The sequence below is a fragment of the Alosa alosa genome, chromosome 9, assembly GCF_017589495.1.
Source record: "Alosa alosa isolate M-15738 ecotype Scorff River chromosome 9, AALO_Geno_1.1, whole genome shotgun sequence".
Classification (NCBI taxonomy): Eukaryota; Metazoa; Chordata; class Actinopteri; order Clupeiformes; family Clupeidae; genus Alosa; species Alosa alosa.
The window spans coordinates 24,133,716-24,161,659 of record NC_063197.1 but is presented as its reverse complement, the minus strand read 5'-3'; the positions used below and the strand labels follow the sequence as shown (position 1 = coordinate 24,161,659).

General features: G+C 41.6%; 2 protein-coding genes across 11 annotated transcripts in view; one reads left to right on the top strand and one right to left on the bottom strand.

The window, feature by feature from the left end:
* LOC125300111 (unconventional myosin-IXb) overlaps positions 1-12,533 on the bottom strand; it is a 49,087-nt gene extending 36,554 nt beyond the window's left edge. For all 10 annotated transcript variants that reach the window (XR_007194513.1, XM_048251685.1, XM_048251687.1 and 7 more), the window contains exons 1-2: positions 12,124-12,533; positions 353-1,249 (exon numbers count right to left, since the gene is read on the bottom strand). Coding sequence is in view for 9 of the 10 variants with exons in the window: in XM_048251685.1 (XP_048107642.1) it covers positions 353-1,189 (837 nt within the window). In the remaining variant the exon portion in view is untranslated. The remainder of the gene's footprint in view (positions 1-352; positions 1,250-12,123) is intronic.
* A 5,036-nt stretch (positions 12,534-17,569) lies between these two features.
* On the top strand, positions 17,570-20,082 carry s1pr4 (sphingosine-1-phosphate receptor 4). Its single transcript, XM_048252976.1, has 2 exons — positions 17,570-17,640; positions 18,226-20,082. The coding sequence occupies exon 2, from the start codon at positions 18,348-18,350 to the stop codon at positions 19,497-19,499; it is 1,152 nt and encodes a 383-aa protein (XP_048108933.1). The 5' UTR covers positions 17,570-17,640; positions 18,226-18,347; the 3' UTR covers positions 19,500-20,082.
* The last annotated feature ends 7,862 nt before the right edge of the window (positions 20,083-27,944 follow it).

Below are 27,944 nucleotides of genomic sequence, written 5' to 3'. Positions count from 1 at the left end.
GTTTTGGAGAGTAAAGCTTACAAGTAATTCCCATCACAGTGTAATTTGTGAAGAGGTAGTCTGCATCATTTCACGGCCATTCTTCTTATTTACAGTTCCTCATTCAGTTCAAGATAAACACCACCACAACGCACCCCATATCATAGGACCTAAAAGGGACTCCAAGCTCAGATAGAGAAATGCAAGTTAAAAATTTCAAAGTTGAAAAAAAAAAAAAATCCACCACACACACTGATGAATAATGAAACTCAACACACCCCTCAAAAGGAGACACCATAAATAATGCTAACAACAATGACTCAAAGCTGCTACTGTCTGAGTGTAAATGGCACAGTAAGTATTGGCTCCTTACCTCCAGCACCGGTCCTGCCCCAAGGATCGTCCTCTCCACACCACTGGCATAGCCTTTTTGACTCAGCGCTGTCAGACAGTGGATGAGGAAATTGGTGCTCTGGGTTTTCCCAGAACCACTCTCTCCAGAGATGACAATGCACTGGTTCAAGCGCTTGCGCAGCATGGCATAGTAGGTAACATCAGCAATGGCAAAGATGTGGGGCTCCAGCTTGCCCAGCTGATGGTTTTCGTACATCTTAACATACTTTGGGTTGTAGATCGGCAGGAACTTGAAGGGGTTAATAGCAATTAGGATGCTCCCAGCATAGGTGTAGATCTTTTTTTTGCGGAAACGGTTGCGCAGGTTTTCCAAGATATTGTCCTCGTTCAGAGTGGGAAGGTTGCAGAGGTCGTCAAAGTCTTTCTGAGGACGAGGCAGGAAGCCACGGGCCACCAGCCGCAGGGCCTCTTGCTCCTTGGAGAGGGCTGGGAGGTGCACGTAGCGGACAGTGCCGTCGCGGTTCCGCTCCTGCAGGAGGAAATAGAAGCCCTCGCTCTGGAGATGCTGGTCCTGAGCCTTGCGAGGCCAGAGCAGAACCCGGTGAACGGGCAGATCGGTGGCCTCCAGCACCCATTCCTCTCCACCACACTCCTTCACTTCCGCCAAGACGTAGCTCTTCGACGGGTCCAAGCCCAGGCTGGCGGCCACGTCCTGGATGACCGTGGCTGCCGTGGCATCCTTGGTGACCTTGAGGGTGCAACAAGTGTCTGTCTCCTCAGCGAGCCGTGGGTAGACCTGGAGCACATAGGATCTTCCATCTTGGCTAGCTGCCCCATTGCCATCTATGAGACTCATTCTGGCACCAGGAGAACAGGCTCAGCATGCCTCATGGCCTTCACATACACCATCTAGCACCTACAAGGACACACAACAGATGGACACTCAGTTACATTTCCAACCATTCAAAATGTAAACTGTTTTTATGAGATTTTCAGTTCAAATAACCTGACTTAATTTCTTATGTTAAGAAAAATAATTGAAAAAGTGTTTCAAATGTCAAACAGAATGTCAGACAAATTAACTAAATACACTTTAATGCTTACAAATTTCAATTTGATTGTAGCAATCAATAAAATTTGAGGCATTCATTCCAATTTCCCCCAGACAAAAACCAAATACAATATATCCCAAAACCACAAGGAAAGCTATTCTTAGATGACCCACTTGTGCAACATTCACTGAATATTTATGAAATCCAGATTGATGTTGGTTTTGGAAAACTGTTCTGAAATGCAATATGCAGCAAAAAAAAAAAAAAAAAACAAATCAATGACAGTACTGGGCTTGAAATCAAACCGGGAGGTCAACTGCTGGGGTTTCTGAGATTTTTGGAAAAGCTTAAGTTGGTGAATCAACATGCCTTTAAAAAAAACATTTTGTAGAGGGAGGGCTGGGTAATCTCCAAATTTACATCGAAGATATGTCTAGTAAGCTTGGCAGACACACTCTACTGCTAGCTTCATGCCAACCTTCCCCCAACTCTGATTATAAGATTGTAAGAGTGAGCGAAGCAGGAAACAGTGGTTATAATGCCACGCAAGTTGCTATGTTTTGCAATGCCCAACAATATCTGCAACATACTCTTGGTCTGTACTGTCATTAGGATCATTAAAACATTAAGCCTTTACAATGTTTTGCATCTAGGCAAGGCACAATACATCTCATTTAAAACTGATTCAAACAGGCTTCATTATTGTTTGATATTGCAGACTAAAGGCAAGGGATATCCTGCAATAATCACTAGGCAGCTGGCGATAAGCAAATAAACAACTTTGTATTATTCACATCACATAGACCCAAAATTGTCAAAAAACACACAGACCCAGCCTATGCTTACTGCAGCACTGGGATGCAAAAACACATTCATGACGAACAGGAAGCCCTTTGCTGTTGAGTTACAACCTACAGAAATGTGATGATTTCATGCACTCTACATGGATGAATATGACCTCAATCATTGATAAGGCAGCGGGTACTGCAATGACTGTGAACAGTGATGCAAAAAGGGGAATCCTGCCGAATGACCTTCCCATTACTCAGAAGAAAAAGGAAGAAAATAGAGAGACATGGCTTTATAAGGACCACTGAACCTCCAAACACAGCACAAGTCACCCTCTCATTTCTGGATTATTAGATTCCGTCCTGGATGGGTGCCACTGTGATATCACTGGTCAAATAATGTGAAACATCGAGGCCGTTGTTTGGACTGTAAACCGAAGGATATAAGTGATTTCCTGAGGAAAGTCCAGCTTAGCCACGCTAAAGCTTTGCACCCAATTGGAAGAAATTTGATTACTTGAAGCCATATATCAGGCAAAATATACATACAAATAAACCAAATAAATGGACTTCCCATCACACTGTAAAGAGCAGCTCAAAAAAGCAGTTTAGTTCCCCCAACATTATCTGTATGCCAGCTTAGGTACCTATATGTAAACATCATTATCACTAAGCGTGACTAGAGCTAGGCCCAAAGCCCTTGCTTTCACACTAGAGTTTATAGTGTAGACCACTTGAGCTGTTAGTTCTTTGTTTTGATGTGTAAGTTGTTTTTCAAACTCCGATGCTCACCAAAGGACTGTACTTGATCCTCCTGAAGAGGAGACTGGGTTACAGCTCACCTAAACCTAAGTGGGCTTTGTATAAGAGTGAAAGGTATCTGATCTGAAACCATAAAGTAGGCTAAATGTGTAAAGTTGCATGTGAGGTTTTAAAAGTGAAATTATTTATCAAAATGCAGTTTTCTAAAACACTCTCAGTCTTAAAAGTAGTCACGATAGGACAACTAATATCAAGTGGCAATTCATGTTTGAGAGCATGCATATATCCTCTATAAACAAAGCTAAAATTCATCTTGCTTTGCCATCTAAAAAACCTTATCAGATTTGCTTGCATTATTTATGGTAGAGCAAAAATGACAATTAAAAAGTACAAAACAAAATACTGAATGCGACTTTATATTTTTCCTTCTTTACCTTGCGTTGGGGCTGTGCAACTGGCCGAATTAATTAATTTCTAGTTATCTGTAATCTTCAGTTGAAATTAAAATAACGTTCATTTTTGTCTTGAGTGATAAATCCAGTGCAGCCTTTTGCTTTACAGTGGTAACTGTTTTTATTGATCCCCAAGGGGAAATTCAAGGGTCTCAGTAGCATACAGACATCACACACAACATGCACTTACAGCAGAAATGGTAAACATAAGTATAAACATATAACTAAACTCCACTGTACAATAAAGACAGTAGAAGATAAGAAAGATAAGAAAACTAACAAAACATGACCTTTTTTGCATGTTTTTATATGTTTTTCAGTTGAATTGATTATTCAAAAATCAATTGAATTAAGTGTTAAATTTAGACAATGGATGTTGTTTCCAAAATCACAGAGTAATCCGATGAAGTATGTGATATCAATACTGACCAAAAATTATTTTTGCGACAATGGAGCAGGCCTACTTTATGTTGTTGCCTTGTGACATTGGTAAATAGAAACAGCATGTTGCTGACGTGCTGATGACACCACGGCTCTCAAATAAATTATGTGAAAAGAAACTAGGAGTAGGGGGAGGGGGAAATATTACCTCTCAAGCTCAGGCCAGCAAAACGAATGAAGTGTGAACATGGCCATAACTCTACTTGCGCTTTTGAACCTTCTGAAGTATCCTCATGAGTTAGTCCATACTTCAAATAAATCCCATGAAGCATTCACATCTGTAGAGTATATTACCAATGACATCACAAATACGCAAAAAAGACTCCTTAACCTTACTGTGATCTCTTGCCCATCAATTAATGCCCTCTCATTTGTCCCATTATAAAATGCATTAAAAGTCCTCAGGCTGAAGCAGGAACAAAGACTTTAAACACAGGAAAAATGTATAGTCCTCTCTCACACACTTACATATAATCACACAGAGAATCTAAACCATTCTATTATACCATTGATCTGAAAAGAGAATGGCTTTGGGCTAACCTACAAGTTCACACAAATTCCTGACGTGTTTGTCAGAGACACTACTTTGTGTCACCAAAACCAGTCAACATGTAGGCTAGCTGATAAAGACTTCACACAATGCAGTAAGTGCACACAGTTTAAGGCTGGATAAAACAAAACTCATAATTTGTATTAAGCCAGTTCAGAAATTGACAGGGGTCCTATGTTATAGAGAAAGCAGAAGTTATGCCAAATCATTTTCATTTGTGCCCCTGGGCCTATAAAATGCACAGACTTAAAAATGGTATAGGCCTATAACCACAAAGTGCACCATTGTTGTAACTTCCATTAGTGGCTGGCCAAATCTATTGCCTTAACTTGGAATTTCAATTACCAGCTTAACTTCAAAGTAGCACTAGATTTAAAGATAGCCATGAGCAAGGAATCATAGAGAACATAATTGTCGAGATTATGGAAGTAGGGCATCAAGCCGTAATGATTAATGTTTTAACATTTAAAAAAAAAAAAAAAAAGGTGCCTCACTATCCACACAAAACTATTCAGGCAAAAATATATTCCAGACTTCGATTTGCCAACTTCAATCAATCAAATGTTGACAAAAGTTGATCAAGAAGTAGATTATGATGCATAATGCAAGCAGAAGCTTTTCTTTGTCCTAATGACACCAGCCACAAATTCAATTCCTATTCTTCTCTGTTCCTCCAACCTAACAAAAAAAAAAAGCATCACAAAAGTATCTCTTCAAAGACAGCAGCAACAAAGTAAAGGAGTGAGGAGCTCTCTCCATTTGGAAATTTGAATTAATCTATTAAATCTATTTAAAGACCCGTCGTCGTCATATTGACCACAGTGTACGGTTAATGGCCTTCACATTAAATAATGCATTAGTCAGACCCGAGTGCGCGCGATTGCCATGGATAAATAGCTGCGACTCAACACTGAGACACCTCTGGATGACATATACAGGAAGTGAATGAGCCATTAGCAAAAGAAAACAGGAACCAATGAAAGGCATTGCTCATTTACTTCACACAGGCCACTGCAGACAGCGACTCAGAGGAACCCACAAAGCAGTCATCAGACAGTTCAAGGGCACATGGAAGACATTTCAAAGGCCCTGATTTGCCTTGACAACCACTGATACGCCACATTGCTGGTAGTTCAGCTCCACAGACCTCTCACAGTATTTGACCGGAGCAGGTATGGGTTTCTCTCTCCTTGCAAGGAAAGAGTTCCCATTGAGGTGTCGCTCACTGCAGCACGAGAGAGAGAGAGAGAGAGAGAGAGAGAGAGAGAGAGAGAGAGAGAGAGAGAGAGAGAGAGAGAGAGAGAGAGAGAGAGAGAGAGTGGTGGTGCTGGCTGGCCCCAATCCCAGCTCATTCTCTCCCAGGAACAAAAGGCCCTCCCCAGAGTGGTAAATCAGCCTGGGGTCCTTTATACAGTGCAGATGCAACAGGAGCCTGGCTCTGAATGAGGAGGCCTTCCCCGTATGAATGAGTGAAACAGAAATATATCTTTTGTTGAGGAAACACCTAAATTTAGGACTTTAATGTTTTCTGCAGATGCCGTGGCCAGAAACTTGTGAAAGGAGCATCTGCTTCTTTCCTTTTTCAGCACAGAAAATGGCGATAGAATTGGGGGATTTCCAAAGCTATACTGAACCCTCGTCCACATATGCCCATATAACTACAGCTATGAAAATACAATATAAAAAAAAAAACTGTTTAGAAACTGCTCACTATACCACTACACCTATGGCCTGCCTAAAGCATGAGTCATACAACTTAAACACTGAAGAAAGTTATCATGAGACTACACACACACACACACAAAGACATAAGGTCTTATTTGACACAAACGATCCGCTTAAACGAAGAGAATAGAATCACATGAAAAGGACAATAGGATGATGTATTCCTTAACAAAAGCTAAGCCATATACTGTCCATTCCTCATTGCAAAATGGCTTCATACTTCATCTAAGAGTTGGACAGTTAGACAGTTGTGCTGAATGACAAAAAGGAACATAAACACTGAGTTCAACTCGGCTTGCCACAGAACATGTGATCGTCAAGCACTTTGTCATTTCTGCTCTAGTCAGAGTTCAGCACCAATTTTAGCACAGCTCAATAAAACATTCTTTGTGTAATTTACACAGCAGGTCAGTAATCCAACAGAGCTGGCTGCAAACCCAAAGCCCGCCCCCCGCAGACATACTGTACATGTGGCCCCACTCCAGTAATGCTCTCCAGATGCCAAGTCGCCCCCTCCTCTCGGGGTGTCTGTCGTAGAAGTACGCCTGGACAATATACATAGGGGCTAACTATCAGGGTTTATCACTATTGGGCGCCCTCAGAATCACTACTACCATGCTGGGCTCTGAACAACCAAGGTGTGGTGGGTCCCATAGATATTTTTAGGCACTGAGTAAAAAGCGGCTGTTTAGAGGGGGCTTTTTTGCCTCTCGTCTGGCACCAGCGCTTAAGACTGACAGTGGACACCAGCGCTTAAGACATGAGTGCGACGCACTTCGCTTTCGACATTGGATTACTTGGACCCCGTTTTTTTATCGATACAACCCCGCACACCAGCGTCAAACTCTGCCACAACCTCCGCTGGTGCGTGGGGTTGTATTGAGAATAATGTTGATTCAAATGTCAAAAGTGGAGGGTACCGCATTCATGTCGGCGCCAGAGTATGAAGCGCTTTACTCAGGGTTCATCTACCATAAAATGGATTTCATAAAATCAAAACCCCCGACATGTGGTTTCCATGTAAATCTCATGCAAATACCTCTATGCTAGAGACAAGCATGACAGATACAGCATACCCTGCAGTCGCAGAGCAAGGAAAGAAATATGGTCTTAATCAGCATGATGGGCTGAAACCTGAAACTCTCAACTGAGCGCATCTGCAGAAAACTACTAAAGAGGCACATTGGCACTGAAAGCAATGCCAACCAGAATCCTCTCATTTAGTGGCTGCAGCCAGCAACCAAAAGATTGAGGGAGCTCTCATCTTCAGTGAGTACAAGGCGATCAGCACGGACTGGTTCCACATGTGATTTGCGACAGGCACTGTTTTAGAAACAAATAGAGGAAGAAAAAAAAAAACATGGAGGGCCTTTCTAGACGTTGCAGCTGTATGCAAAACTCAGGAAGAGGCTGAAGGGAAACAGGCCAGAGGACAGAAGGAATATTGTGAATGGGCACTGATGTGGGTCTCTTTTTGAAGACACTTCCCAAACACACAAGAACATTTTGGCAGCAGAGCGGACACCATAAAACACTTCCATGCTAGGTTCAAGCTCTCTCCTTTCCTACTTCCTTCTCCAGACAATAACACTTCTCTCACAAGAGGAATTATAAGATCAGGTATTACAAAATTGGACACCTTTTATCAGTTATTATTGCTGCGTGTGTTTACCTGGCATTTCTGACAGAGAAACAAGAGACGAGCAAGCCATGATAAGAGGCTTATCTGATCCTTTGTTGAAATCCTCTCATCCTGTTAGGCTTTGCCATGGCTACTCACCATGCAATGCAGTATCTCTGGGTAGTGTTTGGGTGCCTGCAGGACTGATGTACTAAGATGTGTGTATAAGCACATTAGGGATCTTAACACAGCCTCTCAAATCACAGCTTTTCTTACTATGGTTTTGGATTTAGAATTTGTTTGGCTTTTCAAACTGAGTTAGCCACACGTCAAAGTAATAAAAGAAAGAAAAAAGAATCTCCATATTAAACACACATGATTATAGCTTAAAAGCATATATCAACTCAATATTTGCCATTCATCTCTGCAGTGAGATGGCAGGTTTATAAAAAATTTAGCTGGGTGGCCAGTTCTTTTTTCCACCATCGTTTGGTCACTTGGCGACACTGTTATGGCAACATTCACTGTGGCACAGAAATGGACAGCGAGCATAGTCCTGCCCTCTGAGTCACTGTGGTTTCACCAGCCAACGTATTCATCAGGAACAGCCCGTTAGCGAGACGCCCTGCCCGAACTAAGTTTTACTGGTGATCCCATGTGCCAGCTTCTAACCAGTGGTACCACTGCAGCTCACTCTGCTGGGACAGAAAACATAAACGGAAACAGAGAAGAGAACAAATAGCTGTGTATGCTCTTGCCCATTTTGCTCTTCACTACAAGCAGTTTATATAAAACTTGAAATCTTGGCCATCTCCTCAGGCCTATTTACAGTCAGTGAACTCATACTGCTCTGACAACTGCATTTATCATTAAAACAGACACAGTTGCCTAAAGTAGCACTTTCCAGGATAATTTCTGGCACATCACATACAACGTCCCTAACGGACAATTGTAGAAAATAGGCTTCATTCACGGGGAGAGAGCCCAAGGGAATGGGTGAGTCTAGGAGTGGACGAGCTCCACTGGCCTGGCCACAAAGGATGGAGGGGGCGTTTCACACAGGCCTGCGTAAACATCAAGTCATCCTGTCCACACTTGGGCAAGCCAGACAAGGCACTTCCTGTATGAGGTCAGAGGCTCAGTCAGTCAGGCAGGAGGGAGGGAGGGAGGAGGGCTGAACACCAGCACACAGCCCTCCCTGACCTCAGGTCCTGAAAGAGCAAACAGATGCACCCGTTCCCAATGCTGATGCTGTGGACCAGTGTCACCTTACAAGTTTTTCTCTCCTCTCAAACACTTGGCTGAACCCATCAGACAGCAATAGGCCCTTGATGAGGTAAATAAGGTGTGTAGTTTGCACACTCACTGACGCAAATTCTAGGGTGGTGACTCCCTTCCCAAAATAATGTGGACCAAGGACATGGACAGATAAGATGTTAGTATACTTTGACAACCAAGATAACAAGCTGGACTTTCCATGCAACTTTTAACGGGCAAATGAAACACATTTGTTGTCTTTTATGAATGTTGAAACTTTACGTTAAACGTGTTGGGGGTGATGAGAGGCCAATAAAAGACAACTCTTTAAAGGGCAGTCTTGCATTTTGGTACACACTGTAATTATGTATATTTATAAACTCTAACAGTCTCTGTCTGCCCACAGCGGCAGCACAGAGCTGCCAGGACGGCTGAATGGCACTACACGGTCCAAAAGCTCCTGCCGCTTGGCGTTACAACTTAAACAATTTCCATACGCCGGTACTGAACTCACGTCATCAAAAATCCACAAGGCATAGCTCGGTTAGACACTCGCAATTCAAAGACTTCCCCCCCCCTTTTCTTCTCTCCCTACAGAAAGACACACCCATTTGCATTCCTGTCAGACGGCTTCAGAGCTCCTTTTGGATTAAAGAGCAACACAACCAGCCCAGTTGTGCCCAGGGAGACCTCCGCCTGGCAAACCGGCACTCCACAACACCCATAGAAAAAGAAAATCCTCCTAAGCAATAATTTTGTTTAGATATGACCTCAAGAGGAAATTCAATGTGGCAGGGAATCTTGCAGATAGAGCTATACCTGATGCAAGTTAATGGTCAGTTACATATTTACATAAAAAAAATATCAGAGCTCAGTCAGTCAATCAATACTCAATATCAGTCACAGACACTGCATTTAGCATGTTACTGTTGGACTAATACACCTCAACTGTTTCCATTTTTAAGCCGCACAAGTTGAATGATTCAGGTGTCAATGCACTGCTCTCATTTCTCCTAATATCCCCGTGAAAAACACGACTACCTAAAAGGCTGAGCTGGTCAGTCACAATGATAACAGAGAAATGTTAGATCCTTCTCACAGCTAGTCATTCACTCTGTGTCCATGTCACTATATAAATACAACAACTAATATACAACAGCTTCATAAAGGAGCAAGGGTTGCTTCTTTGGTCTGCAGAATTATCTGCGCTTTCCCTGCGGAGGCAACAATATCAAGGGGATTCATTAGACCGTGTCTATGACCTCTACTACGCTGCGGTCTCTAACGTTAACAACGAATAGCAAGGCTATGCGCTGCGTCCATAGATACATTTGCAGATTTGAATCGTCTTACCTGGTTACCGATGTATGAGATTTGTATGCCCTTTTCTTGATTTCGTCCATTCTAGCGCTTCAGAACGGTTAAACCAATTAGTTCTCTACAACTCAAAAACGACCACTCCTCCTGCGCCTTTCTCCTCCCACGTTTCCAATCTCCTTTATTCGCTACCATAGTCCGGATAGAGGAGGATGTGAGCTGAATGCCATATGGTCCCTCTCGGAGGATGAAAAAGAGCTTCTAGTAGACTGAGAGGCCCCTCTGTATTGTGTTAATGCGCTTATTGATCGAACTACCACAAGCTGTTTAGATAGGTAGACTCAAATTCATTCCTAGGAAAGGTTTGCAGTTTGTCTTGCAACACCTTATTGTACATTCATAATAATATGGTATGTTAATAGGGACTCGATAGTAATTCATATTCATTTGAGGAGGAGCATGTTATGACAGGTAGTGTGCCTCTCTCTACATGATATGAACCAGAGCGGTGTGTTATTAGGTTATATTTCTACTGGAGAATGCCTTGCTCCATTTAGCTAAAACACCAACCAAAGCCGCAGCGCATACAAGAGGCCAACATTTCTCTCTCCCTTTTCCATTGATTTCTTTCAGGCTACATGATCCGTTTTTTCCATGGCTGCGATGCAGACATTACTCATGAACAAAAAGAAGGGATTTAGGTCAGTTTGCAAGCTCGGGAAGTCATTGTACGAATGAAGCGAATACTTTGATTTAAAACACTGAATCAAAACAACTGGACGATAAAACAAGTGTGTATATCGTGCAAAATAATCTATTGTTCTTATAAGCACTAATAAGAAAAGAATAACTCATAACTCAACAACACAAAGGAAAAGAAAGTTCAGCCAGAGAATCCTTGGCTGCAAGCTAATTTGCAACAAGTTGCAAGATCTCCCATCGCAGCGAATAACAATGGTGATAGCCTAGACTAGCTAGCCAGCCAGACAGAACAAACGAATGGGTCCTTTCTCCTCAGTGATATTGTTTTGACTGACAATTTCATTCCTACAGCTGATTGCTGCTTTCGTAAATTAAAACAAACTCACAAGCAAAGCCGAGGAAGATAAATCAAGTGTCAGATTTGTTGCTTTGTCGCTATATAGCTAGGTCAAATATAAAAGAGGCCAATCAATGTTAGCCCAAGGCAGGCCAAACAAAATCAAAGTTAACGTTCGCGCTATTCGACCTGCATTGACATTGACATAACTAACAGCATCTTTCTTAACAGCAGACCTGACTTGAGGTATATTCGCTTCATACTTAACAAAAGCTGGACCACTAACGTTAGAAGCTAACGTTACATTGTTTAAACAATCACTCAGCGGTAGAAATGAACAATAACGTTATATCCACCTAATTAACTTATCTAATAATTATGCCAAACTAACAGTTAGCGAACGTCAATCCGTAACGTTAATATTAGCCACACAGCTAAAAGACGCCGAATTAACGTTAACGTCAAGTTTTGTTGAGTCGTCCTCGTTTGTCGTCTGTTGATTAACGTTACATTAAAAGTTACCTGTAATTAAAAAACTACTGACATCAGAGCCAAAAAAGTGACCAACACCACTACTGTTAACTTGTAATTACGTTGACACTAACATTTTAACAGATAGACGTTACCGTCATCTAACGTTACTCCATATCAAAGATTTCATTTAACGTTAGTCTATCCCTTGTCTCTTAGCAAAATGGCTAACACAGGGTAACGTTAGCAAGTACCGTTTTCGTATTATTTCCACATCATATGACAAAATAACTAGCAAAAGCATCGTGTACTTACCTCATCAAGTTATTCCGTAGAAATTGTATACATTTATGTGTTCATTCCCGTCTCGTGTTCACTGCTCATGAGTATGAAAACAAAGCTTTCAATTCTTATCTGCGATTCGCAAACCAAGTTCTAACTTAACTCAACCAATGCCAGTTTGTTCTGCAGCTAATCGCTAGCTAGCTTACAAAATAAGTTACTAATTGGCCACCAAGGCGATGGTGTTTACCAAGAATATACTTTCAAACACTTGCTTTGCTACAAACAATAGCTACCTAATAAATTAAACTGAAATCAGTCGTCAGACATAGCCCTTCTCTAACTAACGAAGTTCACATAAAGCGACACCCGCATCCTATTAGACGGAGGCCAGTCTGCTCTCTTGGCTAGTGTACTTCCTCCCTCCAGAGAGCAGCCGTGCTGGTTCGTTGTGAGGGGAAAAAAGTTGAGCAAAAAGCCGCAAGTCCAGTTTTTATTCATTGCCTTTTGACTCGATAATGTTGTGTCGTTCAGCGCCCCCAACAGTACAGAGTGTCTCTAACAGTTGATTGTATCCAGCATCCATGCAAACAAAGTTTGTTAACACGTTAAGTCATTAAGTTAGTGAATTTAAATGTATGAATATTTAGTAGAAGCAATTGTACGTTGCTGCCAACTTTCTGTTTCAGGAATGATTCATCAAGGAACTCATTCATTCAGCATGCTACATTTTGATCATAGATAGATAGATAGATAGATACTTTATTGATCCCCTCCTATAATTTGACCATTTCATCATGCTTGAGTCATTGTAACCTAGGCTATAAATGTATAGCCTACTATTTTTTCCTCTTTGTTGTTGTACATCATTAGTTTCACTACTGTTTTGTGTTATTTTATATAGTCTGTTGTTGATAACCTATGCAATTCAGCAAGCCATTTTGCTTTGAGGACATCTGACACTACAATACTTCCACACATGGTAGCCTGCCAAATTCATCTAGACTAGCAATGTTTCCATCTATTATTCTAAAGCTATCATAGGTTGCCTACAGTCAAATGGATAATAGCCTATGGAAGTGTTTAGGTTTTAGGTTTTAAGGTTGATGTCGTCGCAGATAATTTATCAGAGATAAATGAAACCATTTTCTCGTAGTATGATTTATTATTTCACATTCATCATTCCAGCTACTTGGGGAAAATAAATAAATAAAGACAAGTTATGAGTCAACAATTTTGTTCAGCATGTTTTCCATTTTATTTTTTTGAACTAGGTATGTTAGTCTGCTTTAAAACTATTCTGGTTAAGCAGGTAATATTGAACAGACATAGACACAGACAGTGTAAGGTGATGCTTACCTCTTTAGTTAGGTTGGTCTAAACACAGACCTAGTGCACTACCCTGTGGTGAAAAACAGAACTCCAGGTTGCCTGATTTTTGTAATATATAATGTACCATCAGATGTCAGTATTGCTTTACCATTTTGTTTCAGACTATGGTGATTGCTGTTTTTCAGACACAGCCTCGCACATGCAGTAGGCCTAATACATGCTGTATGGGGTGTATCCTGTTCTTTCGTTGTTCCATTATATTAAAGAAGTACAGTAAAACACACACACACACACACACACACACATTATTCATTAGATTTTTTAGGATAAACATAATATTCACAATAACACTTCAATATTTGATCAATCCTTGCATAGTGAATCTTATCCAATATGGTGAAAACAGTTATTAATCATCATACCTTTGTTTAATGGAATTAATACACCCTCTGTACACATGAAACAGTATCCGAAACAGTCTGCCAAACCATAAACATATGCATCTGACATACAGGAAGCATGAGTAATACACTTGAGAGACATTGTGTTTCAATGACACAATGTAGAGTAAAAGGATCCTGTCTTAGGCAAGTTCATTGGTGAGCAGCAACTCAGTCCTCAGTTCTAATCTTGCTTGACCCATCCGCTGCTTTTGACACAGTCAACCACCGCATCCTACTATCCATACTCCCAAACATGGGCATTTCAGGCAAAGCCCACTCCTGGTTTGAATTGAATCCTACCTCACCGGGCGTACGTTTAATGTGTCATGGCTAGGACACATGTCCGCATCTCACTGCCTTGCCACAGGGGTGCCCCAAGGCTCAGTGCTGGGGCCCATTCTTTTTTGCTGTGTACACTACCTCATTGGGCCCAATCATCACTCATCACTGTTACGCAGATGATACACAACTATCTATCCTTCCTGCCTGATGATTCCATAGTCTTGGCATGGATCTCGGACTGTCTTGACTGGCCTGCACCCTCTGAGAGCCAGGCCTTCTTGTCCAACATCAGTGTGTGACCTCACAAATGCATATCTGGAAGAACGGTCAGAAATTCCCATAAACACACTCCTAAACCTTGTGGAAAGCCAGAACAGTTGAACCTGCTATAGCTGCAAAGGATGGACCAACGTCATATTAAACCCTATGGATTAAGAATGGGATGTCACTTAAGTTCATATGCGAGTCAAGGCAGGTGACCCAATACTTTTGGCAATTTGGTGTATCTCTACTTGTACAAGTCAGTGTACAAAACGTAGGATGTTGCCAATAGCTAGAGGTTAAGTAGGCTATTGTTCATGTTGTAAAAGTATAGTAGTTAACTGTGCTAAAACTGTTCTCTCAGCCACTAAATAAGAAACGTTAGCTTCTTCTGGCTGAATGCTTTCAAAGTGCTTAAATTATGGGCTAAGTCAGTGTGTGAAATGTAATAAGCTAGGATTTAAAAAATATACATATATATTTAAATTAGCTCACCACATACAAGCTTTTCTTCTTTCTTTCTCAGGGTGCTTTGCTTACATTATTAACTTCATGAACTTTATGAAGGGCCCATTGGGTTCCTTTTGCCTGGGGCCCCCCAAAGTGCCTTGAAACGGCTCTGCAAGAGTGTCCCTTCTGTGTGTTTTTTTTTTTTTTTTTTTTAAACTCTTCCAACAATTCCTCCTCTCCTAGCACTTCTGACAACCTGATTGTCAGAACATCTGATACGCACTTATCACACTCTTCCCTCCTACTCATCTTCCACTTCACCTCCTACCATACTTGACTAGTACTTATTATGTAGGCACTCCTATCCTGTAGTACTAGTATTGACTGATGCAGTGGTAATTCCTAGCTAAGGTCTCATCTGCACTGTAGCTTAAATGTTATTCTATTGCTGTAGCTGTAGCTCTCTAGTTTAAATGTTAAAATGCTTAAATGTTATTCTATTGCTGTAAGTCGCCCTGGAGAAACGTGTCTGCCAAATGAATAAATGTACTGTAAATGCAAATGATTAGGGGGTAGCTGCCTCTTCGCATTTTGTCCAAAATGAATCATCAGTAGGCTTCCTCCTCCTACATGACATGAAGTTAGCATTTTCACAAGAAGATCTCAGAGAATGTGATAGAGCAGGTTATGACAATACATTACATAGCCTACCCTTAAGCTGCTGCATCTCCAATCATCATTATGCATCATAAATCATAAATGCATGCCTCTGTGCAGGAGTAATCTATAGCACAGGCAACCACTGGGCTATGAAATGACAGTATGTGGTAAATCATGATCATCTATGTTCCTCAGTTTTGAGACATCTCATGATGCATAACAGAATAATATTTTGCAACAGAATAATATCTTGGTAGAGAAACCAAAAGTCACTTTTAAGGGTAATTACCCTATGAGTGATAAGGGCAATGACTAAGTCTAAGACTTTGGTCTATGGGCATGCAGTGACAGTTCTAACCACAAAAGCCTGTGGAGTCACCCAGTGGTTTTCTCTACTTTGAGGGATATGGGGGAGTTACAGTATGTTACAAAAGTGTTTGGATCATTTGCAGTGATTCAGAGAAAGGGACTGGATTAACACATGGTTTGTTTATGACAAATATCTAAAGTCATTCAGCAACTTTCCACCATACAAGCTCATGGATATTAAAGTGTTAATGCTTTTGTCCAAAGAAAGCAATCATGGTTAGAAATGAGTTTGACTAAGCGCATATAAATAAACAGAAAGGTAACACACTGGTGAGCCCACACATGTTTGTGGTTTTCAGAGAGTGTGAGGATGACCTAGTGAGGGGTGTGTGTACACTGTAATTCATATGCATGTATATGACTGGAACTGGCTCTGAATCTTTCATCAATACATTTTGTTCTTGGCAAAATAGTGCATTGTGAAGCAAATGATCTTTCATACCGAAAGATGCTAAACAACTGAGAAAATATAGTTTTATGAATATATGCAGAGTAAATATACTGAATGACGCATTTCTTTTTGTTAATGACGCTGGAGTTAGAATAGAAATAGGTGAAAAGGTAGACTAGCGTATCCTGTTTGTATGCTCTCCTCTCGAGTGGTTAATTTTACAGAGAAAGGGCGTTTTAACAGTTATGGGTGTTAAAAACAGGATGTGGCTACATATTCCTCTGTCATTGCAGTCAATCTAGAATAGGCGTTTCTTTTTCTTGATTTAGAGGTATTGAAGACATGGTGTAAAGGAAAATGGATCTTTCAAATTTTGGCCTCTCAAAGTTAAAATAGTTAAGTGTGGCCAACGTTGTAGACAAAAGGGGAAGTAGTGTTAGTAATCCGTTCTAAAAATCAAGACCACCCCCATCAAAATGTAGGTCACCTAATGGTCACCTAATTGTTTCTGTAGTATGTAAAGTGTACAGTTTGCAGATCAGGGAATATCATCACTTCAAAAAGTGTGAAATATACCTATAAATGATGACAACAAGGTGATATGTATATGAGGTGATGTTACTCATCATGGGAATAATTTAAAGTGCATAAAAGAGGTATGAATCTCACTCAATCTTACACTTATAAATAGCCTGATCATGTGGGGTGTGGAAAATAGATTTAAATGGCTCATATGGTCTGTGGCCTACTGTACGTTTGCAGCTGTGTGAAACGATCTGAGAAAGCTGAGATGGCTCATCAGTGTGTGAACACGAAATTTGTAGAAAGGGAGTGGTGCTTCCCGTTTTGTTTCTGAGAAAGATTGAGCAAAGCAAATTTCAAATTGAGGCTTTTGTAAGACGACTGATGGCATAATAGAGATTTAGTAGCAAAATACTTCTTGCAAAATAATAAATTAACATAAAACATGTGGGATGTAGCCCTTATTTATATACTATATGGATGTAGCATGTGCATGTAATGAAATACTTACAATGCATCCAAATATGTAAAAAACATATGCACACACATTTAAAAACATAGTACCTTATAGAGTATATATCCAAATGATTGTTTTATTATTAATATTTGACATAAAAATATTATTCTACAAGGATATTGACCATTTTAATTGTTGTCATCTGTCTATGGCACAATCACAGACTCTCTGAAAGGGCTTGCATCATGGTCTTTTTCCCGTATAGGGTGTGCCAACCTGCAGACGGTCACAAAGCTTCCTTCCTCCCAGCCTTTTTACTCGCAAAACATCCGCACACGCTCAGAGGGAGGGGATACCCATCTGCATGTAGCATCTCTGCAGAGGTGAGTGAAACGGCTCAAGGCAGTCATTGTAGTACCAGTTCTTCTTCCTAAAAAATACTCTTTAACTGTAGTAAATAATCATGATTTTTTATGATATGTATTTTATTGTAGATGATTTGTGTGAATTTTGTGTGCATATGAGATTTCTTTTTAGTTCTTCAGCTGTTTAAGGGTTTTACAGGGATATAATTAATCTGACCTTGTGTGTCCAATGCAAAACACATTTTTATTAAATAGTAGGCCTATGTGGTAAATATTTTGTGTTCTTTTATGCATTACCAGTTTAAAAAAAAAAAAATTGTGACGTTTTGCTTTACTGCACTTCACATCTTCACATGTGCCACGCATTTAAATCCCCTGTGAGTTTGCCAAGTCACTTAGAGTAGTGAAACTAGAGTGGTATTTAAGTACGCATGGCTGTTAAGGGTGTGATTGACTATTCAAGGCTCTCTACTCAGGCGCTCTACATTTTTCCTCAAACTTAACAAAAAAACTGAAAAAAATGCAGTTTATCATCAAAAAAATATATTTTTCTGAAGAAAGAAAGAAATACAGCCTAACAAACACCCTTTCTTTTTGTGTCAGGCTATTTTTGCCAGATAATCAGGTCGCATTTGTGTCTGGTTGCGGGAGGTCGAGTGATAGCCTGAGTCACGACTAGAAAAAAGATCCTACTCCAGGAGTTTCACTGCAGCTTCAGCACCAGTATGGAGGCCCTCTACTCCCGCAGCGCCTGCCCCTCCATGTACGGCTCGGACAACTCCAGCGTCATCCTGCAGCACTACAACTACACGGGCCGGCTGCAGCACCGGCAGCCACGGCAGGGCGGGATCAGCGTGACCACGGCCAGCTTCCTGTTCATCAGCATCTGCATTATCCTGGAGAACCTGGTGGTGCTGATGGCTGTGCTCTTCCGCATCCGGCTGCGCAGCCGCTGGGTCTACATCTGCATCGCCAACATCACCCTCAGTGACCTGCTGGCTGGCGTGGCCTACGTGGTCAACCTGTGCATGTCGGGCAGCCGCACCTTTGAGCTGAGCCCGGCGCTCTGGTTGTTTCGCGAGGGGCTGCTATTCGTGGCGCTGGCCGCATCCATCTTCAGCCTGCTGCTGATCGCCGTGGAGCGCTACACGACCATGCTGAAGCCCTTGCACCAGAAGTCGGGCAAGAAGACGTGCCGCATCTACACCACGGTGTTGCTGTGCTGGGTGCTGGCGTGTGCCCTCGGCTTTCTACCCCTGCTGGGGTGGAACTGCATGTGCAACCTGGAGCGCTGCTCCACCCTCCTGCCCCTCTACTCTAAGAGCTACATCCTCTTCGCCCTCATCCTCTTCTTCTTCATCCTGCTGGCCATCGGTGTGCTCTACAGCGCCATCTTCCTGCACGTGAGGAAGAGCACGCAGTCGATCTCTCAGCGAGGCCGCGGACGCTATATGCGACTGCTGAAGACGGTCATCACCATCGTGGGCGTCTTCAGCCTGTGCTGGGGCCCGCTCTTCTTCCTTCTGCTGGTGGACTTCTTCTGCTCGTCGCGCGACTGCCGCCTCCTGTTTGGCTCCGACTGGGTCATCGCCATGGCCGTGCTCAACTCCGCCCTGAACCCCATCATCTACTCGCTGGGCAGCATGGAGCTGCGCAAGGCCATCGCCAGCATCCTGTGCTGCTGCTGCCTGTGGACGGGCCTGATCGACCCCAAGACCTTCATGTCCAAGGAGACGGGCAGCACGTCCGGCAGCCGGCATGACAGCCTGCGGAACAGCTTCAGCAAGGTGAGAAGCATGAGCACCAGCCCCACGCCCAAACCCAGAAAGATGCGTCTGAGCACAACCACCTCTTGCCTGTCTGTGTCAAGTGGTTAGACCGCAGTGCACAGAAACACAGTGGAGTAAACCACAGGATACACCTTTGTGGCAGCTCCACCCAAGCGCACTGCAAATTCAGCACTTCTCCGGAACTGAAGGGTTGCAAAGCCTTTGCTTTTTCCACCTGACTGTCTGTTATTCATAAAATGAAAGAAACCAGCTCACCACAAAAAAAATGACAAAAACTAACTGTTAGAGCAGTTGAGAGCCGGTGTTTGGCTAAGATGTTTATTGCACTGTACTATTGCACTTGCAGCATCTGATTTATTGTCAGCCTGTGCTGAACATGCTTTCATTATGCTGCAATGTTCGTTTAGAATTTAGTCCTATTTCAACATACTTTCATGTAAGCAGGGATATGTATGTACTGTATACACATACATAACATATAAAAAAAGATTTTAACTGGCAAAATTTTATTTTTTTCTATAGTTTTTGTATATCACTTAAGTATTAAATGTGATTAGAATGCAGAACTGTGAACTGCATTTACAACTTGCACATCAATGTATTTTGTAACAAAACAGTCAAAGAGAGTTACTGTTTTTAATGGTTCTGTATTTTTGTATAATAAAGTTTTTTGTGGATTGTAAGATAAAGATGTAATGGCTTCATTTAATGTTATTTTGATTTACTCACATGGCGCAGTCATAAATGGAGTTCCTTACTAAGCCCAAATTCCTCACCTTCCCACAGTAAGTTACACCAAGTGAACTCAGGGTGGAGACATTCAAGCAGACAACTGTTCTGCTGAAGAAAAGTACAGGTACAGTCCTTTACTCAGCATTAGAGAGTGCTACTTCAGAAATGCCCAGGTGTACGCAGACTTCCTGCAACCCTGCACTCAGTTGTTCAGTAAAAATAAAAGTGGTTGTCTTCAGGGAGATGCCATCTTGCCTCAGATGCTGACTTAAGGTCAAAGTCCCCAAAACACTGCATGCTTTGCATAAACTCAGCAATGGTATTTATGTCCCCTGCCCTTGAGATAGTCATGCCCGGAGCAAACAGACTAGCTTATAGCCTACTTGAGCGTTTGGCCTCCCACTAATGCTTTTCATCTTCGGTTGCAAAGCAGTCTATTTGCTGGTATGCTTGTATACAAGTTAGGAGTACTTTGACTTCATTAGTGTCACTCCTCTCAGCAAGGTGTTGTTATTAACTAATGTAAAGAGATGTAAAGTACAACAATGTCACATCCTAAGGGGGATGATAATCTTACATTGTGGCAATTGGTGACAGTGCGTCTAGAAGAAGACATGAGAAGAAGATCATTACACCAACATCTACACAAACTGAAGGGTTCTGAGGGGTTACCACTGTTCTCAATTTCCCAGGTTCTTCTCCAATCATGGTCCCACCTCGTGGCCATTTCTTGAACAGTCACATGGCCTGTGAGGTCGAGCTGTGGGCGAAACAGCTGTCATAAATCACTCTGATGGATCACTCACCGGGCAGCACCATGGATAATCGATGAGGGGAGACAATGAAAAATCCCTGCTGCAGATGAAAGGGATGTCTCATGATACGGGTGACAGGGTGCACCCTGCTCCAGCCGGGCCACACCACACCAGCGCTGCTGTTTGGCGCCAGATGAGGTGTGAGAACAGGCAGCAGAAACTCCCCACCTCTCTCTCCATGTGATTGATTTGCCCTAGCATGGAGACATGATTTATTGCCTTTAATCATATGCCTCTTTTTTGTTTCCAGATGGAGGTCAGAATAGTTGAGATGGAGGTGATTCAAATCTGCTCCTCAAGGTTTTTCTCTCGGAGCAAAGCGTTACTATGGAGAGTGTGCAGGGTTAATGCAATATTCTTCTCTTCAAGGAACGTATTCATAATCCAGAGCGTTTTTGAAGGATCAAACATGCATAACATCTTGTGCCAAAAGTTCACAAAGCCAAACAGAAAATTGCATTAAATCACATTGCATATTTTCCGCATAAAGCATTAATGAGACTCTTCAAAAACAGGCTGTCTGTGTGTAGACTGTTTATCATGCAAACAAGTGGTTGCTAGCACAGACTTCAATGTGTTCCACACAGCACACACAGGCTACATTTTTGACTGTTAAAGTAGATAAACCTCTCATCTTGAACTCTGGCAACAGCCCAACTCATGTCGGGGGACAACCAGCAAATTCCACCAGCAAAAAGTTCTTGTTGAGGGCCACTGGTTATATAAAATATGATATTTAATGTGTCAAAAGCTGATCCATTGGAAAATGTTGCCTCTTTCCCACCCTCTCACACCTATTTCTATCTTGTTGTTTTTTTGAGGTGCAGTGGGTTAATAGCTGTTGCGTGCAGACACAGCTGTGCCCTCTTTAATTACTGTGCATAGCCTCCAGGTGTGTAGCACCAGATAGTGATGTACTGTCTGAGTGCGGACAGTCCCCAGCTCGCCAGGTCTAGGCAGTCAGTTTGACATGTACTGCTGTTTGGCAGTCAGTACAAGCTGTACTGCTGTTTGGCTCCTCCAGCTACAGAGCGCACAGTATGTATAAATGTGGTATACAGTGATTGAATAACCACTGACACCACAGACACACTTTTTCTGTGATCACATATCACAAGACTCACAAGGCTTTATATCACAAGCGTGATTTTTTTCTAAAAGGGAATACATAGAAATAATGACAGAATATTTTTGGAATGGTATGATTTTGTAAATGGTATTTCATTGTGAAAAGTTTACATGTACCTTGAAGCAGCCCTTGACATGGTGAATATGTTACTTTAACAATCATGAACTAAAACGTTTCTCTCAGGAAATCAAAAAGAGGTCACAGTGATATAGAGGTTCTTTGTACACTGAATATCTTGATTGTTTCAAGTAAATGAAACATTTAGTAAATTGTTTTCTCAGTGGACATTAGGATATTATGTTAGTGCACAGACCTACCTGAATAACAACAGAGCACAGACAGCTGTATAAATCTGAGTGTGAAATCTACTTCTGCTTTCTGCTGCAAGTATCAATAGATAATGTAAAATTTCAAAATATCATTGTGACAGCGGTATATTCCAAGTAAAAACACATATAATTGGTCACTAAGAAGTTCACTTAGTACAGGATTAACAGGTAAATCTGAAACAAAGACACACCTAAAGTAAAAACTGGATTGGTCTCTACTGTGGAGCTTTGTCATGATGTGACCTGGGATAGCCAACAGAGGACAGAGGCCATAGTGATCCCTTCACACAGCTTTGTTGTTTTATTGCACAGATGGTATTGCTTAGCTTAATTTAATTATAAAGGCTGCCCACAGCCATGGCCTGGACCAGAAAGACCCTGATTGAAGAGTGATGTGGACAACAAAAGACAATCAACATAACAACAACATAAAACAGCCACATCACGCAGTCTGGTCAGCATCAAGGAGAACAAGAAGGGCGGTCTGACATTGCTATGGAAACTAAAATAAGGAACTGGTCTGAAGTCCCTCTCCTTTATCTTATTACCTTCCTGGAACCGTTTGAGCAAGGGAAGCATTTGCTCAACAGATATCATATTTTTCAATGTTTGAAGGAGTTGACTTGTGGTAAACAGATGTATTAATGTGGCACAATCAGAAACTAGTCCTTATATATTCACTGACCTTAGTGACTTGAGTTAGCAGCTTAATTCTCAATAAAAATTTCCAGGTTTTGCCTGAAATTGCACAGCGCCTGCTTCAGAGGCCACTGTTCCCACCTAGTTTGGTCTATAATCAAATGCTTGACCTCTTTGGAAAGCTAAGACACTGTAGTTTCTTGGAAAACAATCAGAAGAACTGTGTGATGTACTGACACAGAGTTACAGAGACTAGAATATAGTTTTTTTCTTTCTGCCGGATAACAAGCATCTATGAACTCACCACATTTCAGCCCTCTAGTTCTAGAATGACAATATGAGTACTTTAGACCATTATTTGCCAAGGTATGCTCATGGAAACTCACCATAGTACTTGGTTATCCAAAATGCATACTGACAATCAAATGCCTACTGTCTATGAACCCCTTTGTGTAGAAACATAATTTTGGTTATGAAAAGTGAAATGAAAAGTAATACGTTTCATGCTTGCATTTGAATTGTACTTCAGGGGTTCTGATATGGAATGACTACACTAAATATGGAATACACAAAAATATAAATCTTTGCAATTACTATTTCAATTCAATTGGTGTGTATAAGATGGACTATACATCTGTACAACTAATATTGGATAAAATAACATGATTATTCAATTTATATGGATTCCTGTTAATATTTCAAGACCCAATGCTATATCTAGCATATTGCTAGGGTGTTATGAATTGATCATTCTCAGCTTTTCTCGGCCTACAAGGCGTGTCATAAACCTACAAATGTCAACAGATCAACTATGCTGACCTGCCTGTTACATCTCATAGCCTAAATACTCTATCAGTAGCCTGGAGATTCCAGACCCTGGTAATCTAGAAAGATTAAGGGTCTGGCCCCGAATAATGTAATGGCCCAATTCGAGGGGTGACACCAAGCGTGCATTTGAAAATCTCACTGCACGCAATTGGAGGCATGGCCTGGAGACCATGGAGCAAATTTTCGCCTGAGATAGGGAACCAATCACAGAACAGGGGGGAAAGCAAGACGATGATGAGCTATGCACAGACGCATTTGATAGACATCCGTGGCACCCAATAAACGGATCTGGGCATTTTTTTCAAATACGAGAAAATGAACGTTTGGTTCCCAGACCAGTCTCATTGAGAAGTGGTGGCGTTAGCCAGGCTAACAAAATGGAGACAAGTCTCTGACATTGTAAATGCATGCCCAGATTGCTTGATATTGCACTGTGGAATGCCGTTGATCAGGAAGGATGATGACCCTTTTAATTAGTTTTTAACTAGGGTACTGTGTAAGCACTAAGGGACCGTTCGTTATTTATAAACAGGGTCACCGGAGGAAAATAGGGGAGGGTCATGTCTTTTTATTCTATGTTGAGGGGAGGGTCACCTAACTTTTTTTTGTCTAGGAGGGGGGGTCACCCATCTTTTGTATTAATGAAAACAGCAAAACATCAAAGTGGCTTGTTTGATTGTTGATTTCTGTCGCCATAACGTTCTCTTTCGTTCCATAGCTCTGTCAACATTGAACAATGAAAATAAGGGAGATTTCCGGTTTCTCACAAAAATCTGGGAAAATGTCAACATCCGTCTCCATTAACGTTGGAAGGGTTGGAGCAACAAAGTAGCCTACTTTATTTCACGCCTAACAGCCTATATCCATTTGGTCAACTTTATCCAGCCCTAAAAAAGCTAAATTTAACTTTGGTTTACTTGTAGTTTACCGTGTAGCCTAGCCCAACTTTAAACAGTGTGCATGCTTATAAAGCATACTTGTGCTTCATTCATCCACACATCCAGGTCCTAACGTTTTGACAAGCATTTCTACCAATTGACCTTGTTCCTGCCCATCTCTAGCATTGCTGTCTCCATCCTTTCTGTTTGCAAAAAAATATATAGTAGGCCATATTTATTGGTAACCAGCAACAAGTGCAATTTGTTAATCGCTGTCATTCTCTCTCCTGCAAAATGTGTTACGTTCCAAGTAGCAGTGCGTAATTCTGCTTCATAAAGTTGAACAAATACATTGGTCATAGAAATAGCCAGTTTATGGTCTACAGTGTAGAGTTGGTAAGTTATGGTAGACCAACTTGGAGTGAATATACAGGGGGATTTCTTTGGCTCTTAGCCTGGCAGGTGCGCACGTAGACATAGCCTACGGCCGAACACTGCAAGCGCCAATGAATCGTGCTTTCACGACAACCACGTCGTTAACTTAAATAGGCCTGTAGGTTAACATCACTCTGAGTTCGCATTCAAGCAAGCAAAACGATGATTTGAATACATCTATTTCTCTGGAAGGGCAAGGGGTAACAACAGGACAACACAGAAACAGGCCAGAATGCAGGACTAATGTTATGAGAGTATTACAGTAATATGGGATATTCTACGGGAAAATATTAAAACGGCAAGACAGCGGGGAAAAGTTAAAATGATAGGCCTAAACCCGGAAAAAGTTGGCATGTTAGGTATTTTTCGGTCCCTGTGATTATTTGTGAAATTGTGCAAACGGCCTTTTCAAGTCATTTGAGAAGGAAGGAGTGTAGCAAGCTCCCAAATTGACGTTCGTCTGAGAAATTGAGTTTTGGATAATGTTCAGCTTCGGCAACTTTACAATGACTGAGGAAGCCTAGAGATGGCCACCATCTTGGTGAAGTGTGATGTGTAAGATCAGAAAGCAGAGGGTGGGTTTAGGCTACATAGCGCTTTATAACGTGGGTGGAAGGTATCGACAATTGGCCAGGGAGGGTCATGTCTTTTTTGAAAAGGCTGCTGGAGGGTCGTTGATCATTTTCTTGCAGGCAGGGGAGGGTCATGCAACTTTTGATTGAAGCACTCAAAATCCCTCCGGTGACCCCGTTTATAAATAACGAACGGTCCCTAAATGGTCAATGTCAAGAGGCATAAATATGATTTTTTCATCGTGTTGGTTTAGGCAATACTTGGCGCAACTTTTTGAGCAATGCTGCAGGGCAAACACATTCCATGTGTTCTCAAGAAATTGATGACTAAAGTTCTAAAGAAACTTGAGTGTATTGTGTGTGTGAGCAACCACCTTATCTTGCACTGGATCATCTTCCTGAAGTTCAATATTCTTATCACAGCAACTCTAGTTGTAGTAGGCTATAAAATACACACCTATAAAGTATTTTGATACAAAATATGAAGCCATTTTCTTCAACCAAATAAAATACAAATTACAAAATATTATTTTGTATTTGAAATACGTATTTCAAATTCATAGCATACTGTAGCCTACTGCCCATCTTTGATGACAACCATAATATTACTTCATATGCTCAATTAATATGAATGGTAGGCCTATAGCACTTGCGATGTTACAGAATCTCAAAGAAGGACCTTAAAGGTAGCCTATATTATGCAGTTCCAGGTATTTTTGGCGACCGTAGAGTTCCCCCTAGAGTCACGATATCTATATTTTACTCTGCCATTGTAACTAGCCTACTTCTCGTGGTTTGTTCCCCGTGTACAATGAACATGCTTTTGTTGTGGAGGCGAAGGATTAACAACAGGCAAAAACTATCTCCAAAGAGCTATATCTACTAACAAGGTAATGTTTCACAATTCTTGCGAGATGGCTTCAGGTCTATTCTTGAAGTTGCATGGCCGGTTCTCTTGTTAGTGACTTGACAGCTATGCTGTATGGCTATGCTAGGTGAACGATTCCCCTACAAGTTTGTTTACCATCAAATTGGCTTCATAAAGGTTGTATTAAGGTGAAGACTTGCACAGTGTACCTTAGAAAACAATGAGGTTAATATGAGAAACAGCCCAAGATGGAAAACTTAGACTGAATGGCTTGCATGAATGTAGGGCTTGAATAGCCTATGCTGTGGATGAATGGGACCACAAAAAGTTGTTTCAGAGCATGACTCAGCTGCTTGTAGAGACAAGTGAATGAACTTAGTGCACATATTTTTAAACTCATTCAACTAACACGACTGAGTGAAAAGACGAGGAAGAATAACACTAGCCAAGGATCAGTTTAATATTTAATTAATCTGTTTTCAAGAAGAATGAAAATACAAAAGTTCACATACTGGAATGGAAAAATACAGCAAAGTCAAAAGCACTCATATGCCTGTCGGCTCAGAGCTTAATATAATTATAAAGTTCCTCCAGGTCAATCTGTAGAGCATCATGAAGACATGAAATAGGGAAAGGGTAAGTCAGGACAGCAATGGTTCACAGGTGGTAGGGAGGCAAAGGTGATGAAGCCACTGGTGCAGACAGCAGGGAGGGAGTGGTAAGACTGTGGTTACTGGTAGATGGAAAGGGTGGGTGGTACAATGATGTGGTCGTTATGGGAGGAAATGGGGGGTGAAAGAGAGGAGATGGACACGAGAAGATAAGAGACAGGTTAGAACCATCTGTCACGGTTTCTTCAGAGAAGTGATGTTGCAGATAGAGGCTGTTCTCAGGAAGGGCAGAGGGCAGAGAAGACCTGAAGCTGATGGCAGCACTGATGAGTGCTCCCCGTCACTGTTCTGTCATCTTTGGGTCGTCTTGTGATGAAAAGAACAGCCTGCTGCCAGTGATGTCTGCAAGAGGACAAACAAAATAGGATGGTAGAACCGTTGCTGGCAAGCAAAAGGTGGAAACAGTGGCCAGAATCCAGATGGGTGGGGTCAGCACTGGTGCTAACATGAAGAGCTCAAAAGGAGGGAGGTAGCTGGCAAATGAGGCGGACTCAGCCTTGTGTTGACATGATAACCTTCATGAGAGCTGTTAATGTTGGTAGCCGTTCCCACTTCCCAGCAGCTGTTGACCTGTTGACACAGAGGTGTGGAGGGCTGGAGACTGGGGGTGGGTGGGGCTGGAACTCAGGAGATGAG

Coding starts and splice junctions, on each gene's coding strand:
- s1pr4 (XM_048252976.1), top strand. CDS start 18,348: ATGGAGGCCCTCTACTCCCGCAGCGCCTGCCCCTCCATGTACGGCTCG.